Genomic DNA, 27,872 nt, shown 5'->3' with positions numbered 1-27,872 from the left:
GCCCCGCCCAGCGAGCGCGGCCCCGGCCCCGCCCGGCCCCTCTGGGCGGTGCGCGGCCCGGTCCCGCCCCTCGCACCGGGGATTGGCCGCCCGGCGGTGCCGCCGCGGGCCGGGCAGCGACGCCGAGCAGTCCCGGCCGTGCGCGGTTCCTCGAGGCTGCGGCGTCCGGAGGGGCCATGGCGGCGCTGGGCTCGGCGGCGCTGCGGAGAGGCGGCGGCGCGGCACCCCGGCTCCTCGCAGTGGCCGTGTCCTGCCAGAGCTGCCGGCACAAAGCCACCGGGGACGGCGGGCACGGGCATCCGCGGGAGCAGCACCCAGTTGCCCCCGGCAGAGCCGGCAGCCAGCCCGTCCCAGCCGAGGGCGCCGACACCAAGACCTACCTGTGGGCCAGGTACCACGAGATGAAGAAGCTGGTTTACGGTAAGGGGATTGCCACGTCCTGCGGGGCCGGCCTTCCAATTCCTTTTTTTTCCTCTCCTTTCTCCTCTTTGCATCTCGGTGCCTCTCCCCGCCCCGTAGCCCTGGGGACRTGCCCGGGCTGTGCAGCTGCCGAGTTAGGAGCCTTTCTTCCCGGAGATCCCATCTACACCTCCCATTGCCCGCGGTTCTCTGGGATGGTTTCTTTTCTGAAATCTGGTCTTGATTTTCCTCTCCCCATCCTGGGCTTCTTTCTGTGCATATTCCCCGGCTGCTCTCAGCGTTTCAGGATATGCAGGGTGTATGGGACTCTTCACAGCCGGCCTCCTTCCCGTGGGCATTGTCATGGCAAATGGTCTGAATGAAGGGCTTGTTGCCTTTTTCGCCAGTTTGCCGTTGGCTGGCGTCCGGAATCGCGGTTGGACTAGGACAAATAGAGTGAAGGGGTGACGAGTCCAACTCGCCACGGGCACAAGGGCAAACTTGGAGAAGACTGATGCTGAGCTCCTAGGATGTGTCTTGGTCCTGAGCTTAGTTTGTGTTCCCCGTGTGACACACCTTTTGCTCATGAATGTGTGTGTTTCTGCTTCTCCCACCAACAAGTTACCTGGCTCTGTTGAGTACTTTGAAATCTTGCCAAGCTAGGAGAAAACTTAGACTGCTAGCCAAATCTGTCTGTGTGTAAAACTGGATTGTGTTTTTTTTGCAGCAGACCTCCACTGTATTAAACTCTCCTAAAAATAGCTTTAATGGCATGAGGGCAGGGAACTTTTTCCTGATGATCTCTTGATTCTTGTAATCCTTGCTGAAGGTAAGCACTGTAGAGAGCTAGGAAGTGTGAGTTTGTGCCTGTTATTRAAGAGCTCTCTGTTAGCTTTTATTTACATAAGGGCTTGGATAAGGACGGCAGCCAGCCATAGGCATCTGGAAGAACCCTCTCRCTGTTCTGAGATTGGCAAGGTCTGTCATTCCTTCTTCCTCTACCTTCCAGCACACTGGATTTGACATAAAATCTCAAGTCCTTCATGATGCACAAATGTAAAGCAAGTGGCTGCTGATCCATTAGGTGCTCAGCCTGCTGCATTCCAGGATGAGAGCTCCTTTCCCAGTGGGATTGAAGGCAGTRCAGGGTTCTGACAGAGGACTTATGTTAATACCCTTTTCCAAGATTGAGTTGTGGTTTTAGTCCAACTGCTTGAAAGAAATTCCAGTTTGCAATGTTTCTATTGCTGTTTCGACCTTGATATCCTCAAAGGCATTCTTTTTCTTCTCCACAATGGGGTTGAAACCATAAATACAGATGCATGTTAATAGGCTGTGTTATGATCTCTTGGCAAAATGCTTGGTTTACTACGTGATAGATTGTGAAGTTTGTGTTCATGTAACTCTGTTGGGATGCAATAGATACAGTTAGAAATTAAGGTGGAGAAGTAATCAGTAGGAGTAAATGCAAAATGAACTCAGGTAAATTATTACATGTGTTACAGAACAGACTGTTCACAAACCTCCAGGTAGCCAACAGATATGTTGAATAAGAAGGCTCTCGTTTGTTTAAAAAAATAGCTCCCCAAACTAAAATTTCAAGACTGTGCTGTTATTCAAGTCTCATCAGGAAGAGACAGAGTTGGTCCAAGTTGGTTTGAATTGTTACTTTGATGACTRAACAGTTGTGTAAAACGTGGCATATTCTGTTCCTTCGTGCTTGATTGATTTCTAACTCCGATGTGAAGGTGATTGTCTGCTCTTGGCTTCTCAATACTCCTGAGCATTGAGCTGGGGCAGACTTGGAGTTGAGCAAGACTTGCTCTTTTCTGATCTGATAAGTGTCAGGGAAGGCCGATAAGCTCTCTCAGTGAGCTTTGAAGTCTTGTACTCTAGGAAACATCCAATCTTGACACAAGAGGACTGCCAAGCCACTGAGGCTTTGGCTATAAGCAAGTGTTGTTTTTTTCCTAGGTGTTCCAAATCTGTAAATGTGGCTGCACTAACTCATTTCCAAAGGAACCTTTACAATATCTGCAAGCTTATTGTCTCTGTGTGACAAGCTTAAGCATGGCTAAGTGTGAGAATAGCCAGAACTGGAAGAGTGACCAGTTATGTAAACTTTTCAATTCTGCTTTCTTGGATATAACCCATTTTTTCTTGTGAAAAACTCTGAAAGCGTTTCTCTAGTGCCTTTGTGYATTTTAAAAATGTAATTTTTGAATTTCTGGTATTGCTTTTAGTTAATGAATATTTAATTGGCAGGAAATTCCAAGATATTTAGGCATAATGGGATAAATTCAGGGTCTGTTAACATCTGAAATTAAATGGTCTTTAGATAATATTTTTCCCTTCCTATCCTATTGGTAGAAACATCTGCTTTGGCTAATGGGAGCACTTTGCAGGAAGTGGCACAAAATAACGCTTCAGAAGGATAAAGGGGTACTTGGAAGGGAGGAAAACTGGCAGTTTGTCTTTAGAAAACAACTCAGCGTGAACAAGAGAAACTTTTTGATTCCTGAAGAACATGGAGGATAATGGCCATCTGCTTCTCTGTATCCTTCTTTTCTCTGCTTGTCTTACAAAAAAATTAGTACAGATGTCTTCTGTGTTGGACTCAGGGAGTACAAAGGGTGTGAGAAATGGGGTGTGTTGCTCTGTTTATGTATTATTCTTCACTAACATACTGGGTCTGAGGCTGAGAGAACAGGAGTATTTCCTGCAGGATGCTGTTGGCGCCCCGGGAGCTCAGGAAAGCAGGAGACCCGCTTGGCACCTCATGGCCAGAGTGTTTTTCACATCAGAATGGGCCATATGGCGTCTCTAGTGGTTTCTCACAGTTAATTACCTGCTTTGTTTCCATCTCTGCTCTCCTGTTGGGGATTGAGTGTAATTGCTTTCTAACAATGTAGGTTATTGCCAGAGAAGAGACACCTGTGTGCTCGTGAAGCTACTCTGATTTAAGCAGCTGTCCAGGTTCTCACAGGTGSAAAATGAAGGAGATATATGTTTACTTGCATTTACACCCAGGTGTAAAAGATATAGGAAATCAAGCACACTTTCTCGTGGTCTGCCTTTGTTGCTGAATTTCATCATGTGTGGTGGACATGCAGACACTTCCCTAAAAACCGTCGGAGTTGCAAACCAGAGCAAATTGTGCAAGCAGGCAAATTCCTGGGGCTGCATCCAGTGCAAGAGCGGCTTTTTTTTCYACACCATCCTCAGATGTGCTCATGCTGCTTCTCCCTTAGATCATGCTTCCTGGGTGAAGCGCTGAGTAGGCAGTGACTAAACATGATTTTGTCTGCCTTTCCAGTTAGAACCCAGATAAAAAGAGCAGTTGGAATTATTATTCTTTTTTAATAACCAAAATTGGTTTTAATTTTGTTTTGTGCAGTTGTTTTCTTTAATTTATCATATTGGTCCAGCAATCTGTAATGGTGTCTTGGCAAAGGAAAAGCAAAAGCTATCGTTCTTGAAAAATAACATCTTCATGAGCTTCTGGTGGGTGTCTGTTTGTTTTGATTTGACAATTGCCAGGAAATCTGAGACACAGATCCCTGGCAGATTACGTGCAGAACATCAACAGAGCAGCAGTGCCCAAGTCTGCAGGCCAGGATTTGATTAAGCTCTTAGGATTGGTAACCACCCAGGTGGTTATCTTTAAAAACAAACAAACAAACATACAAAACACCACAAAAAAGCCAGCCAAACCCAAAAACAAACACACAATTAAACTAAGCTTCTTGAAACCTGGCTCAGTAAACCCCTTGTGTGTTTGGGCTCTTGTATGGAAACTGATTTTGTATGTGCTCCTGGGTCGTGTATTTTGCCTTTTCTCGTTGGAACCTGCATAGAGACTGCATAAGTTTAAGGAGATGGACACCTGGAGCTCTGTTGAGGAGGGTRCTGCAAAAGGACAGCCTCACTGCTTTCCTTCTTCCTAGGAAAGCAGTGGCTTTGAAATTACTGTAAATCGAAGATGTAGGATGATGGGGTGGACAGAGCAAGTGTCTAATAGGAAACACAGCAAGGAGACGTGTGGTGCTTGATGAAGTGTGCATAGGGAACACGTTGTGTGTGAGGCAGTGGYTATAAATCACTCTGGCTGGTGTGTGCATCCTTTTTCAGCCCTTATGAGGTAAGAGAGAACATGGTATGARTGACAAAATGTGGGTGGGGCAAAATGACCTGGGCAAGAGGCTGTCAGAGGACAGCAGAGAGGCTCTGTACATTTGAGGCTGGCAGGGAGGAGTATTAGACTTAGTGAGTGTAAATGCACTTCATAAATCATGCTGTGGCACAGTTACTGCTTCTGATCRTAGATAGGACTTGCTTGGTGAAGCTCAGGCTACCCTCTCCTTGTTACAAAATCCTACCGCTCCCTTAGTTTTTCCTGATATTTTTGCAGAAGTTGTGGCTGCCATGTGTGGTTGAATCTAGAAGGTTCTCTTGTCTTCTGTGAAAAGAGAGAGGGGGTTCAGGCAATAGTATTTTGTGATGCTTTCAGACTATCAAAATTTGTTGTCCTGAATCTTAGCAAAAAGGGAATGTTGGAAGAGCTTGACCTCTGTGTAGGGACATTGTAACAGGAAGTTGGGTGCATTTCTCATAAAAAGAAAAAAGTGTTTTAATAGAAGAGGAAAGCCCTGCACATTTCCCTGAGATGTGATTAAGGTTGTGTCATCATTTTCCTTTTGAGGAGGAAAAATAACACCCAGCAAATCCCAGTGTATGCTTAGAAAAAGGTCTTTCCACAAATTGACTGGAGTTGAGGACAGGAAGTGGAGCTCTGTTTGCTTATGATGCAAAGAGCACTTATGATGAAAGTTGTGATCATCTATTTATATTTCCCATCTTTTAAAATCTCAGTGGAAAGTACTTGGATTGCTTCTGCTCTCCTGAGCCTCTTCCAGGAACTTTGCCACCAGCAGAGCACTGACAGAGAGCTTTTGTTCCTGATGTGTAGCCAGTAAGTCAGCCCTCCTGCCTTAATATATTACTTTATTTTCTAGTGATTCCTCTCCACGTGATCTGGTGAATTGCAATTGAAGGCCAARTGGAAGTCAGGAGAGAGGGATTGGGTATGTTTTGTAACATAGCCATTTTCTCCCCTGAAAAATAAATATTTTGAAATATTTAAATCCTGTTTCTTTGGCTACCTCTCTGAATTAATGCTCCCAAATGTACTTAAGTCTTTTACCTAAATTCTGTTATAATTCCAGACAAAGTCTTTTTTAGGAGGGGCTGGTATCTCTTTCTAATGTATTTTTTTGTCCTTGACTCAGATGGAATATGATTTTATAGCAAGGATGCACTAAAGAACCAGCACAGGGGTTCATGCTAAAAGCCAAAAGTTAAGGTAGGAAAAGAAAAAATCTTACCCACTGATGCTGARTAGGATCTGGGAAATGCCTGCACTTTTTCTATCATTCAAAGAGAAAATTACCTCTTTTTGAAGAGGGAGGAAATGTCTCCTTCCTCTCTGTCCCCCAGTGTGGTTGTGACCAGGCAATCTACTCCAGGGAACTATTTTTATTGCCCTTTCTTGCAATGGATGGTTCTCATGRAGTGGGAAGCCTGTGGGAGGATCTGTTCCTGCCTCTCTGATTGGAGTGGAGCGAAAGCTCTCCTCCCTGGACTAGCTCTGGACAGGGATATATATGCAGTTTGGCTGCTTGGTCACTTAATCCCATTTTCTCAATGATCTGGGATGCAAAGTGTTATTCCCAAGCATCTTGAACAGTAACCCTGCTTTGCAGTGACAAACCACATGCAAGGACTGAGCTGTTTCCACAGCTGTTTATCAGAGAAAAGYAGATAACTTGTTGCTATCAGCACTGCATGCTCCAGGAGCATGCAACTTAGYGTGGGTTGTTTTTTTACACGTCGGTATTTGTACAAAGCCTTGTTTTATGCTGCCCATTAATGCAAAATTGTGTCTTAATGATACTTGAAGGGTTTCTCCATGAAGTCTGGTTGCCTCCGTGAGAAACAAAAAATGACAAAACACAAACCTCAAAATTTCTGATTTGGAGTAATCTAGATTTTCCAAAGAGGACAGTTAGCCTGTTTGCTTGTGCAGGTTCTAAGTGAGGGGTGTGTGTTTTTTTCTGGTGATTTATCACAGCTACCTTTCACATTGATGCCTGCAGAMACCACAGCTGCTCTGAGATAGAAATCTGACACTTCAAAACCTCRGCTCTGCTTTGCTTCATGTAGGCCAGAGCAGGCGACATTGTGTTGCAGCTTCCTGGCACAAAAGGTCAGTCTTACTGTGCAGATGGATGGAGAGCATTATCTCCAGGTGCAGCCAGAGRTTTCACAGTGTGTTTTTGCACAGGGAGATGATTTGAATTAAAGGCAGCAGCCTTCAACAGCAGCTCTGTTCTCCTTTGCTGCTGCTGCTGTGTGGTATTTCTGGCTGCTATCAGGTCCAGAGCAAAAGTCTAAACTTCAGTGATCCTCTCAGTTTCTCTAACCTCTCTCCTTTCCCTTCTCTTAGATCTCCTTCCACCAGGAGTCTGCAATCTCCTCAACCCGGCCGCAATCTACGCTAACAATGAGATCAGCCTGGGAGATGTGGAGATCTATGGCTTTGACTATGATTACACATTAGCACAGTATTCTAATTTACTACACTCCATGATTTTCAACACTGCCAGAGACATCCTAATAGAACAATTCAAGGTAATGAGGTACTAAAAATTTCCACTCAATTAAGCTTGTTGCTGTCTTTGCAATGCCCAAGACATGCTTGTGCAGGCATTGTGCCCATGTGTCAAGTACTTGATTTATTGAGATAAATGTTATGTTTCACAATCTTTGATTGCAGAATTAATTTCCTTTGAGATAATTTAACATGATGTRCATTCTTGAGATTTATAAATGTGGAGTGTGAGCCTTAGTCTAGAAAAGCTCTGGTCAGTTGTACTTGACYCTGAAAATAATGCTTACAGAATTTCTGGTTGGTGGTGCACATGGTGGATAAACATAAACCATGGACCAAYACTGAAACTATACAGGACTTGACTTGTGCTGGTTGGGTTGATGGGATGTTGCCCTAGAGCATGTCCCAGAACAGACACCCTGTTTGGAATGGGTGACTGCTCTATGTTTTCTCATTGTGTCTTTCTGTTTAGAGGGGTTCTGCAGTGCCAGTTTATACCAAACACATGCATTGAATGGAGATTACAAGAAGTGTCCTCACTGCTTTAGTGAATCTGATGCTTTTTCACTGGWGTCCCTTACGTGAGAAAAACTAGTTTTGGGTATCCTGATCCTTTGTCTTACTCCATTCATCCACTTTCTTTGTTGAAGGGGCAAAAATAGGGAAGACTATATGAGCTCAACAGGTGAAATGATTTTGTTGATTATCTGGTGCTTATACTTTAATGATGTTGCTGTTTGTCTTCCCAGTATCCAGAAGGTCTTGGGAAGTATGACTACATTCCAGGCTTTGCCATACGTGGACTTCACTATGATGTACAAAAGGTAAGCTGTACAAAGTTTGCCCTCCTGGGCTTTGTCTTCCACTGTTATGTTTTTAGYGGAAATACTTTGTCATTGCTTGCAACAACATCTATCACCAAATTGCCAGTGAGTCTGTGTGGCTGTGCTTTTCATTGCACGGGTTCTTCCCGAAGGAAAGATATCTATTGTGCCAGCCTGGCCTCCAGCAGAACGGGACATTCTAGCAAAGGCCTTTGGTACAGCCTTGCCTATTTAAAAGTCAGTTAATTCCACAGGCTAATTAATAGAAAACTGAGCTTGTTTGTGTGGTCATTTCTGTCTTTCAGGAAATTTAAACAACAAAACTCAACCCTGCATCTACAAGTATTTGCCAGGAGCAGAGGCATAATGTCTTTCTCTAATAATAGAAATGACTTGTTGGGAGAATGCTTTAGGAAGCCTTCCCCGCCCCCCACCCCGAATAATAGGACTGTCTGGAATAAGACCCAAGCTACTTGAGATGCATGCTTCTTAGGAACACAGGCAAGCAGAGTGCAGGCATTAGATTTAACCCTTTTCAGTGCTTTGGACCGATTCCCTGAAAGCCTGATGCCGAGTGATGCCATGCTGGCTGCTGCAGCCAGGCAGTCAGGTGGGAATACAGCAGAAAAAGTTGYTTCACCTTAGTAGTTTTATGTTGAGTTTGAAAAAATTCAGGCAAGCAGGCAGTGCAGGCTGGAATGTGTGTGCTGTTCTCCAGCAGGAGGGGAAAAGGAGAATGAGCTATATTTTCTGTGACTTTTGTCCTAACTGTGGTGAGTATGGCAGCAGATCATTCATGCCTCTGGCCTTACAAAGCAAGACCTAGATCTATGGGAAACTAAAGGCTCGTTCTCTGTTTAAATCTTTGGCTGGTATAACTGAGAAATACAGGCGAGTGGCCTGGCCAAGCAAAGCACCCTTTGAGTGAGTAAAAAGTAGAGAATTCTCTTTTCTCAAGATCAGAGTTTGCAAAATACACAGAAATATGGGTTGTGCCTGTCCAAGTAAAACTTTCAGCATATTTGCCTGCACTCCTCAGAGATTACTGGGAGGTCTGCCCACAGTGTAACAAGATGCAGTGGATACTGTATCCTGATGAAAGAAGTTTGATGCTGTGTTCCTTACGCAAGCTGCGGTGGGCTGTCTGTTAATGTGGGGCTGCTTTCCAAGCCCAAGGACTTGTGTTACAGCTTCAGAATGATGGAGAAGGAGGATGACTCMTGGTTAGGCGAGTCTGATACCAAAAATGCAAATGTTACCAGTCTGGTGTGCTCCTGAACATCTTTGCTTCAATGTCTACTGGGGACATYCTTCTTGTGTGAAGAAAATGACTGGATGCAGCTGTGCTCTAAACAAACTTGCCCACTTAGTTCTGCTTAAGATAAATGTGGGGAGAAATCTTGTGCACCCAAAGCTCCTTTGGAATGTGTGTGTTCTTGGAAGGCAGATAAGAATAGACTTTCTTGAGTCACAGACACATTGTTGTCCCTGTTTTTCAATTGCATCCCTGTTTATAAACTGAGTGTAGCAAACTTTGATTCACAGAAAGATGGTYTTTTGCCAGAGAGGCCAATAAAAAGTCACAGTATGAAAAAGTGTGTCTTAAAGTAGCTGGAGAATAACTGCTGCCTAAAGTACATAGATGTGGGATGTTCATACTCAAGTTTATTTTTTAAATGTCATTTRTGTGGGACTTTAAGCTTTAATAAGTGTAAATTTTAACAGTAACACAATTTTAACACTAAATATCTATCTCTTATCACAGAGTCTTCTCATGAAGATCGATGCTTTCCATTATGTCCAGCTGGGGACGGCATATAGGTCTGTCAGTTCTGAATATCATTTTCTAAATGCTCATATATGCAAAGGTGGATTTCTACATCTCAGTGTATGTTCATGACATATGTTCTGTTTTGTCTCCTGAGCAGAGCACAATCTTGTCTGGCTAATCCTGTTTGTGCTTGCTTCAAATGCTTACCTGGCATATAATTGCAGGGAGTTATTTTTTCTCAAGCATTTCAAGCCAAGTGTGGGAGGGAAGACCTGGAGCTTTTTGTAATGGTTAATAACACATCTGGTCACGTACACTCTGTGGTGTCTGAGTTGCTGCTACAGCATGGCTGGGTTAACACCTGAGAGCAAACAGTGCCACTAGGAAAGGGCTCCTCTGGATATGGTTCACACATGGGCCTGTTTTTTTCCAGTATTCTAGCAGTGTACTGCTGTGCCTTGGAGAGTGGTCTGGATGTGCAAATTAAATCTTAAAGCAGCACAGACATGCCAATACAGTAATAATGCATCAGAATCTGGGCTCACTTTGAGGCCTATGTTGTTCTAGTCTTCCTTTAGTTCTCCAAGAAGAGCTGGGTGTGCTCTGGAATAAGTGGCTGAAACTGTGCACAGCAATTTTTTCTCCAAAGATTTTTGAGACTGGAGATTGACAGAATACCTTGCCCCAAAGAGGAGTGGGGCTGGTGTGTAAGAAGTAGGAATTAATAGACACCAGTAGCAAAGCTCCTCTAAGTCCTATGTTGTATTTCCTTCCTGAGCATGGAAGCCAGTGTGTTTTTTTCCCTTGATCTCTGCCCTTTTGCTGTTAAGCTTCAGTTACAGTAAACACTCTAAGAATATTAAAAAGGGAGTTTCATAATCAGAGAGAATTTGATTCTTTGAGTGCCAGCTTGGGGGGTGAGGGGAACAGGGGTTTGTACTGCCCCATATTTTACTTCAGYTTCATAGAAAGATTTTAAGTGAAAACACATTTAAAATCTTTTTTTTCCCTAATGTCCTTTTGTAACTGTCTTTCTTGGAGTGTCCTTAACTCTCATTTGCTTTTGAGCACAACTGAGGCAACATTTAACTTCTTGGAGACTGTATCATAACTGAGTAGAAAAGGAGAAAGGGAAAGTTGCTTACTGCTTGAGCAAACAGTCATCAAAATTGTGCAAGAGGTATAACCTGCAGCAGTCAGATAACCTGATGTTCATGAAGCACACAGCTCAGCCATACCCCTGGTTTTGGTGTTCTGGGGGGAAAGCAGTCTGTTCTGTTAAATGGTGTTAGAGAAGAATTTGTTCTATTTAGGAAAACTGAGAAGGAAGCCACATCTCCAAACCAAGTTAGTTATCCAGTGCTGCCTAAGTCAGGTCGTGGGGCTGATTTGGTGGGGCAGTCCWGTCAGCAAATTGACAGTAGACAGAGAGAAGCCTCTGGCTGGACTCTGATGGAATGTGGATAAAGCCCATCAATTAACTTGTAGAAGCAAACAAGGTGACTGAAGAATGTCTTGTGAAAGATATTGTGTGAGTCTTTAGAGCTCTCTGCCTGTCTAGTTTGAGCAAGAGGAATTAGTGTGTTTTAGAAAAGAGCCTGTTTGCCCTATCMTGTTTTTCTCTGCAGTTTGTAGCACTGTGCAGACTGGTGATTATTGATAAACTGTTGTTTTGTGTCTAGAGGGCTCAAACCAGTGCCTGATGAAGAGGTGATTGAACTCTATGGTGGTACACAGCACATCCCCCTGTACCAGATGAGTGACTTCTATGGCAAGGTATTGTAAGCCTTTGGCTGCTGGGATGCAGCAGCAGCTCTGTGAACAGCTTGGAAAACAGAGGGAATTGTATGCACATGTRAATGACTGCAGCCTCCCTTGGAAAGGCTCAGTCCCTAGTGAGCTGCAGTGTATGTTTTTGTTCTAGTGGGAATATGCCCCAGAGGTTATTTAGCAGTTTAGCATCTGAAAGACATCTGCAAAGTATTTCTAAATACCAGGGCTATTGGCCTAGAGCTGAATGGCTTTGAAGACTGATAGGGAGATGTTCCCTGCTTGTTCCTYGGCCAAATGTAGCTCCCAAGCTACCGGAGCAGCCTGCAGTGCTGGTGTTTGCACTGAGCTGTGCAGGAGGGGGGTCTGTGTAACAGAAGGGTATTTGCAATGCCGTTCTCTCTTTGGTTTTGGGTAGGGTGTTTTTTTCCCTTCATGTAAAGGATCCCCCTTCACACTCYTTCAGAATTGCTCAGGGGATATTATTCATAGGGTTGGCCTCCATGAGTGGAGGGGGCAGTGAAGTACTGATGCTTTCTGTAGGAGCTGTAGAAATCCTTTGGTTGCCTGAACTAGAGGAAGTTAGGAGAGATTTTTTTTCCTTGAGTGTCTCATGTGGTRCAGTGGCCAAGCGGGACCATTCACATCCCTTCTCCCAGAACTGCTTTGTTTGTTGCCTTAGTCCAATTGCCTTARGGGAAGCTGGAAGAAGTGCACACTTCCTCTGGTAATACCCCTGTGAATCTGCTGCGTGAAGTCTCCAGCAGTCACTTCTTGATTTTTCTCTTTCTCTCTTGGGAACGATTAATCTGAGTAGTTGCTTTCTGGATAAGTATATACTCTGTTTATAGCTCAGTGATGTTTCCAGCTTTGAAATAGGACATTCCTGTTTAAATTTGATATTTGTCTGTAAACTGCCCTCGATTAGCCTTCTGCTGTGCAACTCTCCTCACTCCTGCCAAACTTGACATKATTTCACCTTTCTTTTTAAATAACTGTAAACATGAAAGTTGCTTCGAGTTGTGGCCTTCTGTAGGACCAGGTGCTCATGCTGAGGTGCCTTTCTGTGCTGTTTTGTACATATCATGTGTTTTCTTCTTTCCTGTAGTTAGTATTGAAAAATTTGATATATCTCTATTTCTGTGGCCAGATGTTATCAGCTTATTCTTTGTGAAGAGGTGAATCTGCTCTCCTAATAATGTAAAAGACTCCATGAACTAATAGGCTGATCTCAAAGAGAACAAAATTATTTGCAACTAATGGCATTTGCATTCAGCGATTTCTGCTCAACCTGTGCCATGAAGTAGGACATATTTTCCCACATTAGGGAGAAAGATGATAGATGGGTTAAGATGACTGTTGGGTGAGTAGGTGCAGTGAACTGGTATGGAGTGAGCCTTTAGTAGGGGTTTTGGATTTGTCCTCCTTAGTCTGCCATGCTKACATTGCTGTATGGGCAGCAGGAARGTTGCTAAGAGGCAAACRAGAGAAGTGGGRCTGATATGGCTGAAGTGTGTAAATACTCACCCTTCAGGGTTTTCCTGATTCTCTGTTAGCAGGAGTGTGTGGAYAGCTGCCAGCATCCCAGCACCCTGCAGTAGTGGGCACAGATCTTGCCCAGGGTTAGACACTGCAGCTGGTGTGGCTTTACACATGATGGMCTCTAGTGAAGATGGAGAACTCATGGGTGTTGTAGAAAAAGCATATTCTGAAAGCACAGTATAATTTTACCATGACTCACAATGGCTGGTTAAGGAAGTCAAGGCCACTAGAGGGAATTGGGAGAGGTTGGACTTGCCTTGCAGGAAAATGATCCAAGGCACAAAAATGAAATCAGAGTTGACRAAGGTAAATCTTTGCTGTTAACACTGAACATTTACCTGTCTCTTCTATACTTAAGGTATTGAAAGGTAGGACAGGTCATTGCTCTGCTGTGCTCTGCTGAATCCCATACCTAGTTATTTCAGTAGGAACTGCCTTTGTCCCTCTTGCTTCTTTCTCAGAATCTCTGAACAGGAGAAAAAGATGAAGGATATTTTCAGGAACTTTTGGTTTTGCTAGTGGGAGAAAAAAATCCCTTAGCAACCAGACCTCAAAATGGACAGAAGTGTTGGAAGGATTCAGTGAGTATCCCTAAGCAGCACCACTGTGTGTGGTGTATGGCCCTTTGTTTTCTTTTCTGCTGTAGGTGAAATTGTCCTATGCTGGATGGATGGAAGCTGTATAACCCTCAGCACACCAACATAGCTTTTGATTGCAGCATTTTTTTGTAATACACCTCAGGCAAAATGCTGTTTGTTGTTTCTTTGCCCTTTTGACCCCAAATTGTGTTGCCCCAAGGTTGCCTTTAGATAGGGCTGCAAAGAGGGCTGGTCTTGTGCACCATTACCTGACCAGACTAAATGGGAGATGTTCTGTTGTTACTGGCGCAACAGGGCCCACCTGTTTATCAATAGGCAGCAAGTGCCCTGTCAGCTYCCACCATCTGCACCTTCTGTGGTCTTTTGAATGCTGCTTTCTTGTCTGTCTTTCACACAGCTCTAATAAATGCTTTCTGAAGTGGCCCAGTATTATCCTACAGCATTGCAACTTCCCAGCTGTAAGTCCTGGATTGCTTAAAGCTYATGAATAGGCATGATGTGACTGGATTGCCAGGGCTCTGCTGGTGACCAGGTTCATGGAGAGGTCTGTGTGCTTCCCAAATTGCTTCCCTTATATGGGACTTTAGTACCTGTGCCCCTGTCTGATTTGGAACTGTACTGATGGAAGATGAAAAAATTGATCCCAGTTTCGTCTTGCCAGTGAGACACACTGTCCTCTGCACAGGTGGTACATACAGAATAAACAAAGTTTATTTTATTGGAAGACCTCTCTGRAGTCAAAGTTGGCTCTTTGCCTGCTGATAGGTTTGTAATTGATAGGCAATAACAATAGCAAATRTRTGTGAGARCTGCAAMTTTGCCTAATGCAAGGGGTGTTATTCCTTGGTCAGGAWTTCATTGTTCATTTCCATTTGACTGCTGGGTGGGTTGGAGTTCTTTTTCCTCTGGGTTTTCTGTAGTGACAGGCATTGACAAACCTGGAGTGATTTTTACGCTGGATTGTGAAACCTCACTGGAGTGTGGTTTGAGCAGCTTTGGTGCCCTGTGTCCAGTGTMACAGCCTGGTTTAGATGAGCAATGGGACCTCTTCTGCTGCTGTAGGTGTCTGTTGGCACCTGTATTAATGCCAAGAGTCCAGGTGGGAAGCAGAGGGCCTGGGGCTGAAATTAAAATGTCTGAGACTGACTCTCCGCTTTCTCCATCTTCACCCTGTGGTATTAATGATGSTGGGTTTGTTTAATGATGTATGTGAAGGAAAAGCCTCTCTCTCATCAATGTTAATTGTTCTAGTTACTGCTTTAGTTCACTCTGGCTGAGTGGCTGGGACTTCCCAAACTAGTGTTTTTCTTTTTGTTAGCCTGGAATATATTCCAGATGATGCTGTGTGATAGGAGTTTGTTGGCTTTGCTTTTTTTTTTTCTCTGTATTTTTGGTTTAATGTGTCCCTTTSCTTTTTTGCTTTCCAGGGTCCATCACTTAAGCAGTTTATGGACATTTTTTCTCTTCCTGAAATGACACTGCTCTCTTCAGTCATTGATTACTTCATCACTCATGGCATTGAGTTTGACCAGGTGCATCTCTACAAGGACATATCTGTAAGTCAGCTGCCCCCCAACTGACTCCACATCAGACCTGTGAGCTCTGCAGTACCCAAACCCMAGGGGCTGGCAGTGAGCAGCCTGATATGACACCTCTGTTGCCCCTTTAAATCAAAGACTTTCCAGGGAATATTCAAAGCTGTGTTTTCAGAACATGTTTGGGTTCTGTTTATACTGCAGAGCTGGTATTGCTGTACATTATCTCTGCAGCAGTGCCTGGGCTGCTTAGGTTGAAAGTCTTTCCGTGGGAAATATGTTACAAAGCCTGTGTAAATGTTTTCTGGTTCTGCAGGCTTTTCAAGTGTGTTTTCCTTAGTATCTCATTTTTCAAAGGTGCTTAGTCTGACCATGTACCAAACAGTTTACTTTATACAGTGATTGTTGTAAAAYACCTGTCCTTGCCTGCTCTGAGAATCCTCTACCCCTTGCAGCTGCAGAATAGTCTTTGGGGATGTTTTCCAGTGGSTGACTGGAGCTTTCATGTGTCATTTACTCCAAGGTGTTAAGTGGCACTTGAAAGGGCTGTATGGGATTATCAGCATTGTTGGGGAGGCTGTTTGACTTCTCAGTTAATGCTGCAGGCAAGATGTAAGTGCTTGAGATTGCTGCTCTGGGTGACTTAGCTGACAGACAACACATTTTCCTTATTCCTTTTGCTACTGAGAAAGGTTTTGGATTTGTACCTTGTGGGAGTCTTAGGCTCACCCAGTCGGTTCACTTCTGTGAGGGAAATGGGCTCCACGGGGAAATGGAGCTCCATGTCTGTGCTGCTGCTTTGTGATAAGGATCCACCTGTCAGCTGTGAGTCCTGACCTTCTGTTGGCGCTTGATAGGAATGTGCCGGCACATTTCCCACAAGACGTGTTTCAAGAGTTGGATGTTGGTTTTACTCTTGGCTGGGGAAAATGGGAAGAGGGGATACAGCTGACTCCTTAGGCCTTTTGGGAACAGTTACCTTCTGAACCTTCTTTTGAGATCAAAATGGTGTTCCTAATTGAAATCTTGAGAGCAGGGGGATGGTTGCAACTGCCTGATACGTGTTCAGTACAGGACAAGCTGGTGTGGTCCAGCCTCAGACTCCTGAGTACTAATCCTGGCTTTGTCCTTTTGGTGGAGAATGTGGTCATCCCTGAGGAACAACTGAAGCAGACAAAGGGAGAACTATGACAGAAAATCTGTGGCAATACCTGAAATTTCTACTGAAACTAGGGACTGTCATGTGCTCTCACCAGCAGACCTTTTGCTTCTTTCCTGTACAATGAGAATAAACAAAACTTATGCCTTTGCAGTACCCAAGTTCAAGTGCAAAGAAATACTTTATGAACATGAGCACAGAGACCCCCTCTGTGCTGGTAGGCAGATGTCCCAGAGGACTTGCATAGCCCAGCTGTTAGTACAGYACTGGCTTAGTCTGACACCCTTCTGGAGCTCCTGGTGGAAATGCTGATGCAGCCTGTGTGTTTGGGAGCAGGTTAGATGCTGCAGGCACTGCACCGAGTCAAAAGGGCAGACCCTGGGATGTGGCAAAGGCTGAAGCTGACATGTAATCCAAGTAGTCCTGTCACACTGGTTTGGTCACTTCTTATTTGAGAGTAAAAATGTACAGTTTACCCTGCTTCCCTTTGGAGACTTTTTTTTAGCCCTGTTTGGCACCTACCAAGGCTCCAAGATTTTACCTGCAGAAACATTATAGTTTTCCCTTTTTTTTTTGTCTTCTTCTTTTGTTTTTTGGAGAGCAGGGGTATAGGGAAAGAGCACACTGAAATCTTCTCTTCAAAGGTAGTTTTCCTTGCTTTTAGTGRTAGCGCTGGTTAAGAGAAAGTTGTTTTCTTGTTAGAGCTCCTGCTCTCTGTTCAGATTCTTTCCAATAAGGCAATATGATGTGATGTCTGCCTTTTTGCCACTCAAATCCACATGGTGGAAAGAAGCTCCTAAAAGTCCATTTTGAAGTGGTAGTGCCTCTGCCTTCATCATCCCCATTTAAGTTGTGGTTCTCTCGAGCTCTGAAGGAAATGATTTTTAGGGTCATGAGGAGGCTTCCCCAGCACTGCCCTGAGACCAGTAACTGTGTGGCAAGTGTCACTGTGGCAATGTCAGTGGTGAGTGTGGGGCTCAGTTGAAAGGTCAACTCATGAAGGGGCACACACAGTGTGACAGTGATTTAAGGGATCTGGGGAACGGTAGCATTTGTTTTCCTGTGTAAGCTGTCAGGGATGAAAACAGTGCTGTTAAAACAAGCATTTGCATGGGCAAACACTGCAAAGTGTTGCTGCTCTGGAAATGATTTTGTGCATCTGGCATATCTTGCTGGATGGAAACTTGGGCAGAATCTCAGTTGGGTGTGTCCAAAAATTTATTGTATCTTGGCTTCTGGCCTGGAAAATAGAGGAAATTTGGATGCCCTTGTCAACATGTGGTTTATATTGCTYCCCTCCCAGCTGTGTTTTGTGCCACCCTCCTGGAGGGAGCTTCTGCTCTGCCTGTGCACACTGGCCACCAGGGCTAGGAGCTGTGGCCCTCCTTGGTTTGTGTGGAGCATCTTGGTATCACAGATGCTCTTGTCTGCTGCTGTTTGCCGTGGCCATGCTCCTATCCTKTGGGTCACACTTGGCAGAGCTTCCACAGTCATAAGGAGGAATAAAACCCATSCAATGTCTGAGGCAGTACAGTTTTGGGACAGTAAATGGTTTTGGAGTTGCACAGTCTTTATTGCCTTGGAACCAGTGTTTTAACATTAGTTTCCAAGAGCAGGAAGGACCTTGTGCTTCACAAATAAGTTTTGAGGTTTGCTCCCTTATCCTGCATCAGCTGATCCAGCTACTGTGTTCTTTTGGCATCTTGGTGAGCCATGCTGGGCATGCTCTGCTGCTTAGCATTGATGGAGCTTTTGTTCATTCAGCAAGGAGGGGATGTGTCATTACTGCCTTGGTCCCTCTGTGGTGGCAGTACGTTTGCATGCTGGGAAATAGGAATGCCATGCGTAAAACTGAAACTTTTTTCCCCTGCTCTTTTCTTTAGGATGCAATTAGAGATGTTCATGTGAAAGGAGTGATGTACAAATGGATTGAAAAAGATATGGGTGAGTTAAATAGAGCACTGGTGCCAAAATTGATTTGTCACTTCCTTAGTCTTTAGGTAGGATTGATGGGGATTAGGAAGGCCAGTTTGTCACCATGGTGATTCCTTACCTGCCTGCCTAAGGTGAATCTTAACTCAGACCTTTTGCATCCTTAGTGGTGTAGGGGCTAGGTTTAGTTTGGTTTATAGAAATGTGGTCCTGATGTGCCAAAGTGTTTTGGTTGATGCTGTGTGTTTCTTCTGATACAGAAAGGTATATTCTGCACGGGGATGAAATCTACGCTGTGCTGAACCGACTGGTGAACCACAAGAAGAAACTGTTCCTCATCACAAACAGTCCCTTTAGCTTTGTGTGAGTACTGTTATTGCACATCGATGGGCTCCCTCCTCTGAGCACCTGGGAGTTGTATGGGACAGGGTTTTGTGGCAGTAATCAGGAGAGCTCACTGGGAACTGCTTATGGTGGATATTGCACCCACAGCAGTGATCTCACTTTTTGGAGAAGTTACAAGGCTGTGGCTKGCCACAATATTAGAGCTGACACTTTCTATTGCCTCTAGCAGTGTTTTCTGCATCACAGTCTTCCCTGGGCTTCCAGTGGTGCAGAAGAAAGTGTGTGACAGCTTGAAGCAAAGCACAGCATCAGTACTTCATGCAATGAGACAGCCTTGGGGGAGTTCACAAATCTGTTTGCTTTGTTACTGAAATGAGAGCGAATTTAGGACATACTGTTGTAAAGATGCAGTGTACTGGATCTGTTAATTTTTCTATTCCTTTGCCTTTAGGGACAAAGGAATGAAACACATGGTTGGCAAGAACTGGCGGGACTTATTTGACATGGTCATTGTGCAAGCGGACAAGCCCAACTTCTTCACTGACCGGCGGAAGTAAGTGTCCAGGACAGCCCTGCCTGAGGCTTGGGGCCCCCTCCCCRCAGGGAACTGCTTTTTTGGCCTGCCAGAAAGCAGTGATTTGCTAAGCATAGACTAGCTCCAGGAGGCATTCAGCCTTCCACTGTCCTCTCAGATACTCTCTGAGGAGGCAAGAATTGACCAGTCTGGGAATAAGTGGAGAAGAAAACGTGTTTCTAAAATTGGCATGAGAGCTGGCCATTTCATGGTCCTGAGAGTGTGACAAAATCTTTCCTTTTCCTGTTCCCCACCGCAGAGTATCTGTGTGGTTTGTTTTCTGAGATTTTTTGGGGTCTTGTTTGGTTGGATACATGCTGTTTGGGAACTGGCAGCTCTGGGAGCCTTTGTACATGGCAGATGGGTTTTGTGGTCAGTGAGAAACTGCCAAGGGACTACTTGAGAGAGAGACAGGCTGCTGTCCTTACTTTGCTCTTTGAATTCTTTGCTTTGGGAACTTGTGTCTGCTTTGTTGAGGGATTGGTCTGTTCTTTCCCTTGTATGTATTCTCCTCCCCCATTTCCCAGGCCATTGGCATAGGCTGGAATAAATTTATGGAATGGCTTTATAAGCTGTGCTGGCCAGGTAAAGGTTTTTTTCATGGGTTGCAGGTGAAKTGCTTTACAAGTTCAGCCTGGTGCTATGAGGATCTGGCCCTCTCAGAAATAAAACCTATGGCTGCCTGGTGCCCAAGATCCTCTCATGGAGTGGGGAATGTAATGACAAGCCCTCAGGATATACAGGAGACAGCTCAGTTTATCTGCTGAAAGCAGCATGGGGACTGCTTCCCCTTGTCTCTGCAGACTTGCCTTATCCTATTAGGACATTCCATGGTCTCTGTTGGGCTGGGGCATAGCCAGGTTGGAACAGCACACAAAGTGTTTTGTGGCAAAGCCCTCTTGCCCTTGCCATTTCAGAGGGAATCATTATGATTATTTTCCCCCTCTCTGTATGCAAAAAGCAAGAAGAGTTGTTAGGGATTTTGGCATGAAATGGTTACAGTCAATGGACACATTTTGAAAAGATATTTCCCTTTCACACTTTCTCTTCCCCCGAGAAAAATAGTGCAGAAGGCCCAGAAGGTCACTTAGAACTCATGTAGAGCTTTTATTTCAAGTTGTTACATAGGTAAACAAATTTTGTGATYCAAATGCTTTGGTTGCTGGGTAACAATCACCAAAAATCAAAAGAAGTTAACATCTCCCCCCCCTGTTTTTCCCCAGACCTTTTAGAAAACTGGATGATAAAGGCTCACTGCAGTGGGACAAAATAAACCAGCTGGAGAAGGGAAAGATCTACAAAGAGGTAAAATGAATGGCTACATAAGGGRTGTGAAGCAGGAGTCTGAAATGGTGGGAACTTACAACACACCTGCAGTTCTGGAAATTAYTGGAAAAACAGGACAATCTGCTTGGTCCGGGCAAGGGGAAATGACGGGTTCTGCTGTAGGACACTTGCTCGTGTTTGAAAAGTGCAAGACAGAAGTCCTTGAAAAGAGCACCTGTGTAGGTAGAGGGTGTTCATAAGAAGACACACYCTGAGCTCTGGGCTGGCTGTGGGCAGTGGCAGATGCCCTCTGTCCCCATAAGCCCTCGCTGGTCTGGTAGGACACTGTCCCCCAGGTATCAGGGATGGAGGGCCTGGGATAAGTGGGAAAAGGCAGAGCAGGGTCAGGTAATTTAGGATATGGGGTGCTTGCTTTTCTACCCAAGAGAATCTGTGCTGAATTACCTCTGCCAGGCTGRGTTTTCCCTGCTGCTGCCCTGTTTGTGTGAGATGGGGTGGTAGGGAAACATCCTCTGGATGTGTAGGAGAGGCTAGTGAATGTCCCCTACCCCATGTGCAATGAAACCTTCACCCTGGGAGCTCTGCTCTGATATAGCCAATTGTGCACTTTTCCCTCAGCTCTTTTGCTCCTGAAACTCTTGCCCTGGAGGGGCTCCCAAGGGTGTGGTATTTGAGGCTTAGAAGGCACAGTTCTCTGAAACCTGTTTTGCATACAAAGATCTTCCACACCTCACTCCAGATTGCTCTCCATAAGGTTGGAAAAGGTGGATTTGTGGAGAAGGGAATAGAGAAACAAGGGTGATYAAATAGGGTACAAAGCATCAAAAAGGGTACAAAGCCTGGCTCCTGACTCCCCTTCCAGAATGACCAGCATGTCTGAAGATGAGCTGCTGCTCTGGTGAACTTGCTGCCCTGGGTGTTGTCCTTGCAGCTGCTCTGTCCCCTGAGACAAGTTGCCTCTGGCTTTAGGACGGTTTGTTCTTGGTTATTTGAGCTGTTCAATCCCACGGGAAGAAACTGTTAGTGAGACTCGGGTCAAGTAGCTGGGACCTGACCTGTGGTAGCAAAGCAGGTCGTGTCCTYGAGTAGTGCTGTTAGGAAGCCTTGGTGGGTCTGCCAAAGTGCTGGGCCAGTGTCCCATCCCCTGCCAAGAGCTTGGAGCTGGGAACATGTAAGTAGAGCTCATTCCCAGTGGGTTACCAGCTCCCTCAGGAGAAAAGGCACACCTCAGCCATGGAGTTTATTGCTGCATTAAATCCTGCTCTTGGCCAACCTACATCTTGTGCCCACAGGTTGCTTACCTATGTGAATGGTGCACTGAGGAAGGGAAARGATGAGAGAAGAAGGAGGGATAGGTAGGATTTTGGGCTCCTCTCCACTTCTCCCTCACCATGGTGTTTATCTAACTGTATTCAGGCTGTTGCCTAACTGTGGTTCTTGGGATGTGACAGTGTGTATCCTGGTTATAGCCCACCCCATCTCCAGGATTTTTGGTTTCTTGGAGTGGCTTCTTTCTGGGAAGTGTTAGTGGCCATGGACCTTGCTCTGCTGGTRGTTTTGCCAGAGGCCTCTGAGCTGTTCCTGTCCCCTGAAGCATGGCTTGATGGTAATTTTTTTGCTGTAGTTATCCCATGAATGGGACCACAGGGATTGGTGCTTTGCCCTGGGGACTGGAAGACTGAAATGATGTCCTCTAGTCCCTGGGTTCTGACAGATGTGTAGTGTTTTCTGTATGTGGCAAGTTTGTACTCCCATCCCTCCCCTGGTCTGTGATCTCAAGGGGAAAAGAGAACAGGATCTGGGGTCTCAGAACAGCTCTGTGGCTCCATGGATCTCCAAGCATGAGTTTCCTAGCAGTCAGGTCCATTGCTGTTTGAGGTGACTGAGCACACAGCACAGTACTATCCTCCTTCCAAGGCTGTGGTCCATTTCCCTGCTCTGCCACTGGCTTCCTGAGCAGCAGCAATGTTGTGTCCAAGAAGTGCAGAGGCCTGTCCAGTCCTGTTGTTTTGTGCTATTAAGTGCTCAGCTCCAGGGATGCTGCAGTAACAGAAGGCCCAGCAGCCTGGTTCTGGGCAGCCTTAGCTGTACATACAAGCTGCCACGGCTGCTGTGGGGGCTGCCTTGTGTYTGGGGGCTTTCTGGGCAGGCTGGTGCTGGTGGCTGGGGGTGCTGGCTCTCTCCTGCCACTGGAGACTGGCTGGAGGGATTGCTGCTGAGTGGCTCATGGGTTTGCATTGACTGCTTGTGCTGGTCTGCTGGCATTGATGGGGCCTTTTCTTTTCCTAGTGGGGTTTTTTCATTACTTGTGTGAAAAACTTGTGTGAAGATGGAAAAGTAGTGCCTGAAGTGTCTTCTGGGTATGGATGTTTGGAAAGCCCTGAAAGCTGCTTGGTGCTGTGCTTTAGCTGGTGCTTTGGAGTGGGGTTTGGTTTGCATTACTCAGCTGTGAATCTGTGCAGGCTGCCTGGTTCTTTGGCTTGGTTAAACAATTCCTGTGGAMATGTGGGTGTTGTTAATCTTTGAGGTTGGGATGGTGGTCAGTGATGTAGAACAGCTCCTGACTGGAAAAGCCTGATGGTGCTCSCCTTACCTCTGGTGCTCCTGGGGTGAAATCATTATCACCTGAGATCAACAACTTTTAAACCCAGAACACCAGGRGCTCTTTCTGCCCATCCTCAGGCTTTTCTAATTTAGTTGTCTTCTGGCCCCTACACTACCTCTTTTTGTTGCTTTTTTAGACCAAGTTGTCTTCTTGATGTGCTTTGCCCTAGAACACAGAATTTCCCCTGAATTCCCTGTTTGCAAAAACTCTTTGGAAGAGTTTTTGCCTTTTCTCTAGCCTTAAAAAAAAGCTGAGGGATGTACAGAGGGTTGTCACATAGGAAGAAAGTGAAGCAGGGAATGACAGAAACCACTGTGTAGATGGTGGGGCAGAGAGCAGGTTGACACTCCATGGGAGTGCTCACACCTGCATGTGGTAAGGTGGCYTGTACCCACGTTTCACTCTGTGCTCCTGTCACTTGCAGGGCAACCTCTTTGATTTCCTGCGGCTGACGGGCTGGCGTGGATCCAAAGTGCTCTACTTTGGTGATCATCTGTACAGTGACCTTGCGGTGAGTGAAATATCTCTGCTCTCCAGTGAGGTGGGAGCAATCACATGTGGCCCCAGCTGGGCTGGAGATAAGGCAGGGCCTGCTGTGAGTGCTCAGGGCTGGGCTGTGCTGGGTGCCCCCCAAACAGGACACACAGGCTGTCAGAGGCAGGCACCGGAGAAAGGGCTCCTGAAGTACTTTGTGGGTAAAGTCTGTGAATTTGAGAGCAGTTTCTATTGATCACACCATTTTAGATGCTTCATGCAACTGATCCTGATGACCAGGGGCTGGTTGCTACTGGCACAGGCCATGGATGGCTGTCCCCTGAGAATCCAAAATGGGAACAAACCCACTTCTAAGAACCAGGGTTGTGTTTGGCTTTCAGTCTTTATGTTGAATTCTTGGTTGTTTTTTCACCCTGACCTTCAGGACCTCATGCTGCGTCATGGCTGGAGGACTGGAGCCATCGTTCCTGAACTGGAGACGGAGATCCGGATCATAAACACAGAGCAGTACATGCACTCCCTGACCTGGCAGCAGGCTCTGACAGGGCTGCTGGAAAGAATGCAGGTAATGGCTGAGCAAGACAGGTCATATGCTGCCTTCTGAATCTGAATTTTGGGGATGAGGGGATGTATCATCTTGCCCGGTTCTCAAAAATATCCTCCTYCTGGTGCAGTGGGCTCTGGGTTTGTGAGTTACAGTGGAAAATGGAGGCAGCTGAGATGTGTTGAGGAATGTGGTGCCTTCTACTGCTSTCTTTGCAGATGTATCAGGATGCAGAGTCAAAGCAAGTATTGCTGGAGTGGATGAAGGAACGGCAGGAGATCAGGTGAGCACTGTCCCCCCTCACTCATGAGGCCTCTCACAAGCTCCCAGTCCTGCACTGTGGGTTTGTTTTCTAACCTGCTTTGGGGATAATGATGCTGCAGCTATTGGACTCCGGTCCTGCTTGGTGTCACTTTCCTCTGAGCGGCGGGCATGCAGCAGTGCAGTCCTGCAGCCTGGCAGGTTGGACTGGTTTGAAGGCAGGGTGGGGAAGAGGAGTGCTGGGAAGGGTTGGTGGGCTGTCTGCTACTGCAGCTCTTGCAGCTCCTGACACTGCTTGTAACAGGTAGAGTAAGAGTGCACTGAATATTCACCACTCTCACTGYACAGGGACTGGTCTGCATCACAGCCTGGGAAATGGGTACTTGGGGTGATCCCCTAATGCTCAGGGAGTGGGGTGGCCCAGGGCTAAGGGAGTGGGAAGAATCTGTGACCACGGTTTTATCTACAGAGCATCGTGTCTTTCTTCTTAGGTCGCTGACAAAGAACCTGTTCAACCCCCAGTTTGGAAGCATCTTCCGCACCTTCCATAACCCCACGTACTTCTCCCGCCGGCTGGTGCGCTTCTCTGATATTTACATGGCTTCCATCAGCTGCCTGCTGAACTACGACGTGAATTTCACCTTCTACCCCCGGCGCACCCCTCTGCAGCACGAGGCTCCGCTCTGGATGGATCAGCTCTGCACGGGCTGCATGAAAACCCCCTTCCTGGAGGAGATGGTGCACATCCGGTGAAGGGCAGGTACTGCAGGCAGCAGCAGCACAGCCGGGGCTGGAGCGGGGCCGGGCAGCACCTCTGTCTACCACTAAAGGGCGTTTGACACTTGCGTACGTGTGTAGATGGTGTGTTTATTTTCTCCCTTCACTGGCTCCATCCCTTTCCCTGAAGTGCACTGCAGGCTGGACAGGATGGGTGCTTGTGCAGGGAGTCCTCTCTTGGATTAGGTGAGTTGGAGGGCCAGTGCTGGTGGGAYACTGCCACTTTCCGTGCCCAGACAAGTGGCTCAGGCACAGAGCTCCATGTCTCCAGTGYTTGGGGAGAGCAACCCATGGGAGGTGTAACGAGGTGTGTCAGGTCTATAGCTGCCCCCACAGCCTGGGACTGCAGCGTGAATGACTCTGCAGGTGGACAGGGAGGGTCAGGGCTGCCAGCTGGGCAACCAATCCCATCAGTGCGTGCATTACAAGACAAAGCAGCAGCAGCRTTACCTGTCCAGCAGCCCTCAGCCCCATCCTGCTCCCCACCAGACTGGTCTGTCCATATGGGGACTCTGGTAGGTAACTGGGCAGGATGTGCAAGCCTTGGGTGTGGGAGTAGGTCACAGGGTCTCAAAGTTACTGTTTGGGAACATGGCTGGTTTTTGAGTGAGCTTAAGGCTGTGCACTGTTGGTATTTTTGGGTTTGGTGCCATGTGACATCAATATTTTTGGCAGTTGATGTGGTGTGGTCTGTTGTGAGGTGCAGAGGGATTTTTTCAGCCCTTCAGTTAAGCTGCAGGTGACTGTCCAACTCTGTTCACTGAGATGTGGCCTAAGTGGCTGGAGGGACAGGTGAGGAAAGTTGGGGAGGGGGCGAGTGTGAAGTGCTGCTGGGTCTGGGGGGTGAGAAAGGGAAGCGAGGCCAGGTAAAGCCCTCTGGTGCCTCCTCAGCAGGAGGAAGAGCAAAGAGATGSTAATAGTGATGGCAGAGTATAAGGATGGGACAAGAGTGGGAGGCAGGAGGCCCAGCAGGGTGAGAGCTGCTTTAGGATGTGAGGTTCAGAAAGTGCGCTCTGCACTTGGCTCAGGGCCTTACTGGTCCAGGCTTCAGCCAGCTCCAGGGTCATGCAGGGTGTTGGGGAGGGGTAGAGGGCAGGTGAGGAGAGAAGGGAGTGTGGAGAGTTTGTGCCACTCTGATACTGGTTGGCTCTAGGAAWGGGAGCTCATGCCATCAGAAAGCTGGTTAGTGTTTGGGAAGGGATGGCCACAGGATGAAGGGGTGGAGATATTGATTGCCTTGGTCCTCCTCCTCCACTCACTGCCACACATTTGGACATGGCACAAGGGTGATAGTGCCAGCTTTCTCAGGGGTGAGAAGTGGCAGGGACGAGAGAAGGAACAAAGATAGGAGGTCTGGCAGTGAGCAGGCAAAGACATGAATGAGTGATGGCAGAATGTCTGGGCTGTGGGTTTGGAGGAAGACTGGGGCTGAGCATGGGGTGAGGCACCAGTGCCTTGTAAGCACTGGGCTGTGGTGAATGCTGCAGGGGCTGGGGGTGTCAGTGTGGGGGCAGCTGAGAGGGGGAACCAGAGCAGTGTGGAGGACCCTCTGCCAGGAGCTGTGACTCAGAGAAAGGCGCTGTGTGTGTCAGCAACCCTCAGTGAGTGACACGCACACACACAGAGACACACACACACACACACACACACACAGACACACACACACATATCTTCTCCTGCATGTTCCTCCCCAGTGCCGTGCCAGGGTGGCCTGTCAGTCTGTCACTTGTGTCTCACTGCCTTGTCTTTGTGCCATGTGCCAGCCTGTTGCAGACTTTCAAGATGCCTCATGCTCAACTCAGTGGCTTAGACAATCTGTTAACATGGCCCCTCTAATCAAACCTGTAGTAGGTGCATGTGGTGTTTGTCTTTGTGCTGGATGTAGTGTGTAGCTCAATAAACGTCTGCAGCATGTGTAACTAACGGACTAACCCACTCATTGTGCTCTGTGGGGCTCTTCTGCCTCTCCTGGGGGCACGACCGACGGCAGCCKCGGCTGAAGCCGGGGTGGGCATCGGAGAGACCGAGGCTGAGTTCAGCACGGAGCAGTCGGGGCTCTTACAGCGGTAGTGCAGGCAGGGGCACCCGGGAGGGGAGGGAAGGGGTGCCGGGGGTGGTGACTGACGTGACTCGTACCTGACCGGGGGCAGTGTGAGGGCACAGGAGCGAGGGCCAGCGGGCCCCGSGGCTGTTGCACGCAAACACTAAGGGCCATACAGCCGTAGGAGCRGCTGAACTGAGCCCCGGGAGCTGGAGGTTTGCCAGGCATCACCTCGTACGGGGCCATGACGGGCTCGGGGCGGGGTCGAGAAGGGGCTGTAGCTCCCACCTGCTGGGGGCGGGCGGAGGGAGGCCGGGGCGGCGAGGCTCGGGGCGGAGGGCAGGCGCGGGCACAGCCGGTGGCGCTGAGCTGTTTATTTCCCCGCGAGGCGGTGCGGTCCGGTCGGGGTCGTGCGAAGTCACTGCGGGAAACCGCGGGGGTCGGTGCCGACGTCCGCCAGGGGCGGTTCCTGCGGGAGAGAGCGCGGTGTGAGAGCGGAGCGGTGTGAGCCCGGGGCGGGGCGGGCGCGGGGCGGGGCGGGATGAGCGCGGGGCGTGGCTCACGTGCAGCGGTTCGTAGTCGGGGAGGTGGCTGCCGTACAGCGGGTTGGGGATGGCCACGAGCGGCCGCTGCGGGCGGCACCGGGCGGTGCGGGGGCCCGAGCGCTCCGGCCGGGGCTGCGCCTCCTCCTCTTCCTCCTCCTGCTCCTCGTCCGCGCGGAGATCCGCCTGCAACGGGAGCG

General features: G+C 47.3%; 2 protein-coding genes across 2 annotated transcripts in view; one reads left to right on the top strand and one right to left on the bottom strand.

Annotated features, from left to right (window-relative positions):
• Positions 1-95: 95 nt before the first annotated feature.
• Positions 96-26,115, top strand: NT5DC2 (5'-nucleotidase domain containing 2). The gene is made up of 14 exons (XM_057374770.1): positions 96-420; positions 6,905-7,089; positions 7,819-7,893; positions 9,659-9,714; positions 11,347-11,440; positions 15,003-15,131; positions 18,153-18,213; positions 18,462-18,564; positions 18,998-19,099; positions 20,344-20,425; positions 23,437-23,523; positions 23,932-24,072; positions 24,270-24,334; positions 24,804-26,115. The coding sequence occupies exons 1-14, from the start codon at positions 177-179 to the stop codon at positions 25,063-25,065; spliced, it is 1,686 nt and encodes a 561-aa protein (XP_057230753.1). The 5' UTR covers positions 96-176; the 3' UTR covers positions 25,066-26,115.
• Positions 26,116-26,207: 92 nt separating this feature from the next.
• Positions 26,208-27,872, bottom strand: part of STAB1 (stabilin 1) — a 53,048-nt gene continuing 51,383 nt past the window's right edge. The window contains exons 68-69 of the mRNA XM_057374771.1: positions 27,694-27,858; positions 26,208-27,599 (exon numbers count right to left, since the gene is read on the bottom strand). Of these exons, the coding sequence (XP_057230754.1) occupies positions 27,549-27,599; positions 27,694-27,858 (216 nt within the window). The 3' untranslated portion in view covers positions 26,208-27,548. The remainder of the gene's footprint in view (positions 27,600-27,693; positions 27,859-27,872) is intronic.

This window comes from Malurus melanocephalus, unplaced genomic scaffold (genome assembly GCF_030028575.1).
Source record: "Malurus melanocephalus ecotype Western Australia unplaced genomic scaffold, MMel_1.1 scaffold_233, whole genome shotgun sequence".
Taxonomy (NCBI): domain Eukaryota; kingdom Metazoa; phylum Chordata; class Aves; order Passeriformes; family Maluridae; genus Malurus; species Malurus melanocephalus.
Note: the sequence above shows the minus strand (reverse complement) of the source record. Positions and strands in the feature narration are given on the sequence as shown.

Coding starts and splice junctions, on each gene's coding strand:
- NT5DC2 (XM_057374770.1), top strand. CDS start 177: ATGGCGGCGCTGGGCTCGGCGGCGCTGCGGAGAGGCGGCGGCGCGGCA. Junction 9,715..11,346: donor CAGCTGGGGACGGCATATAG/GTCTGTCAGTTC, acceptor TTTTGTGTCTAG/AGGGCTCAAACCAGTGCCTG. Junction 24,335..24,803: donor AAGGAACGGCAGGAGATCAG/GTGAGCACTGTC, acceptor CTTTCTTCTTAG/GTCGCTGACAAAGAACCTGT.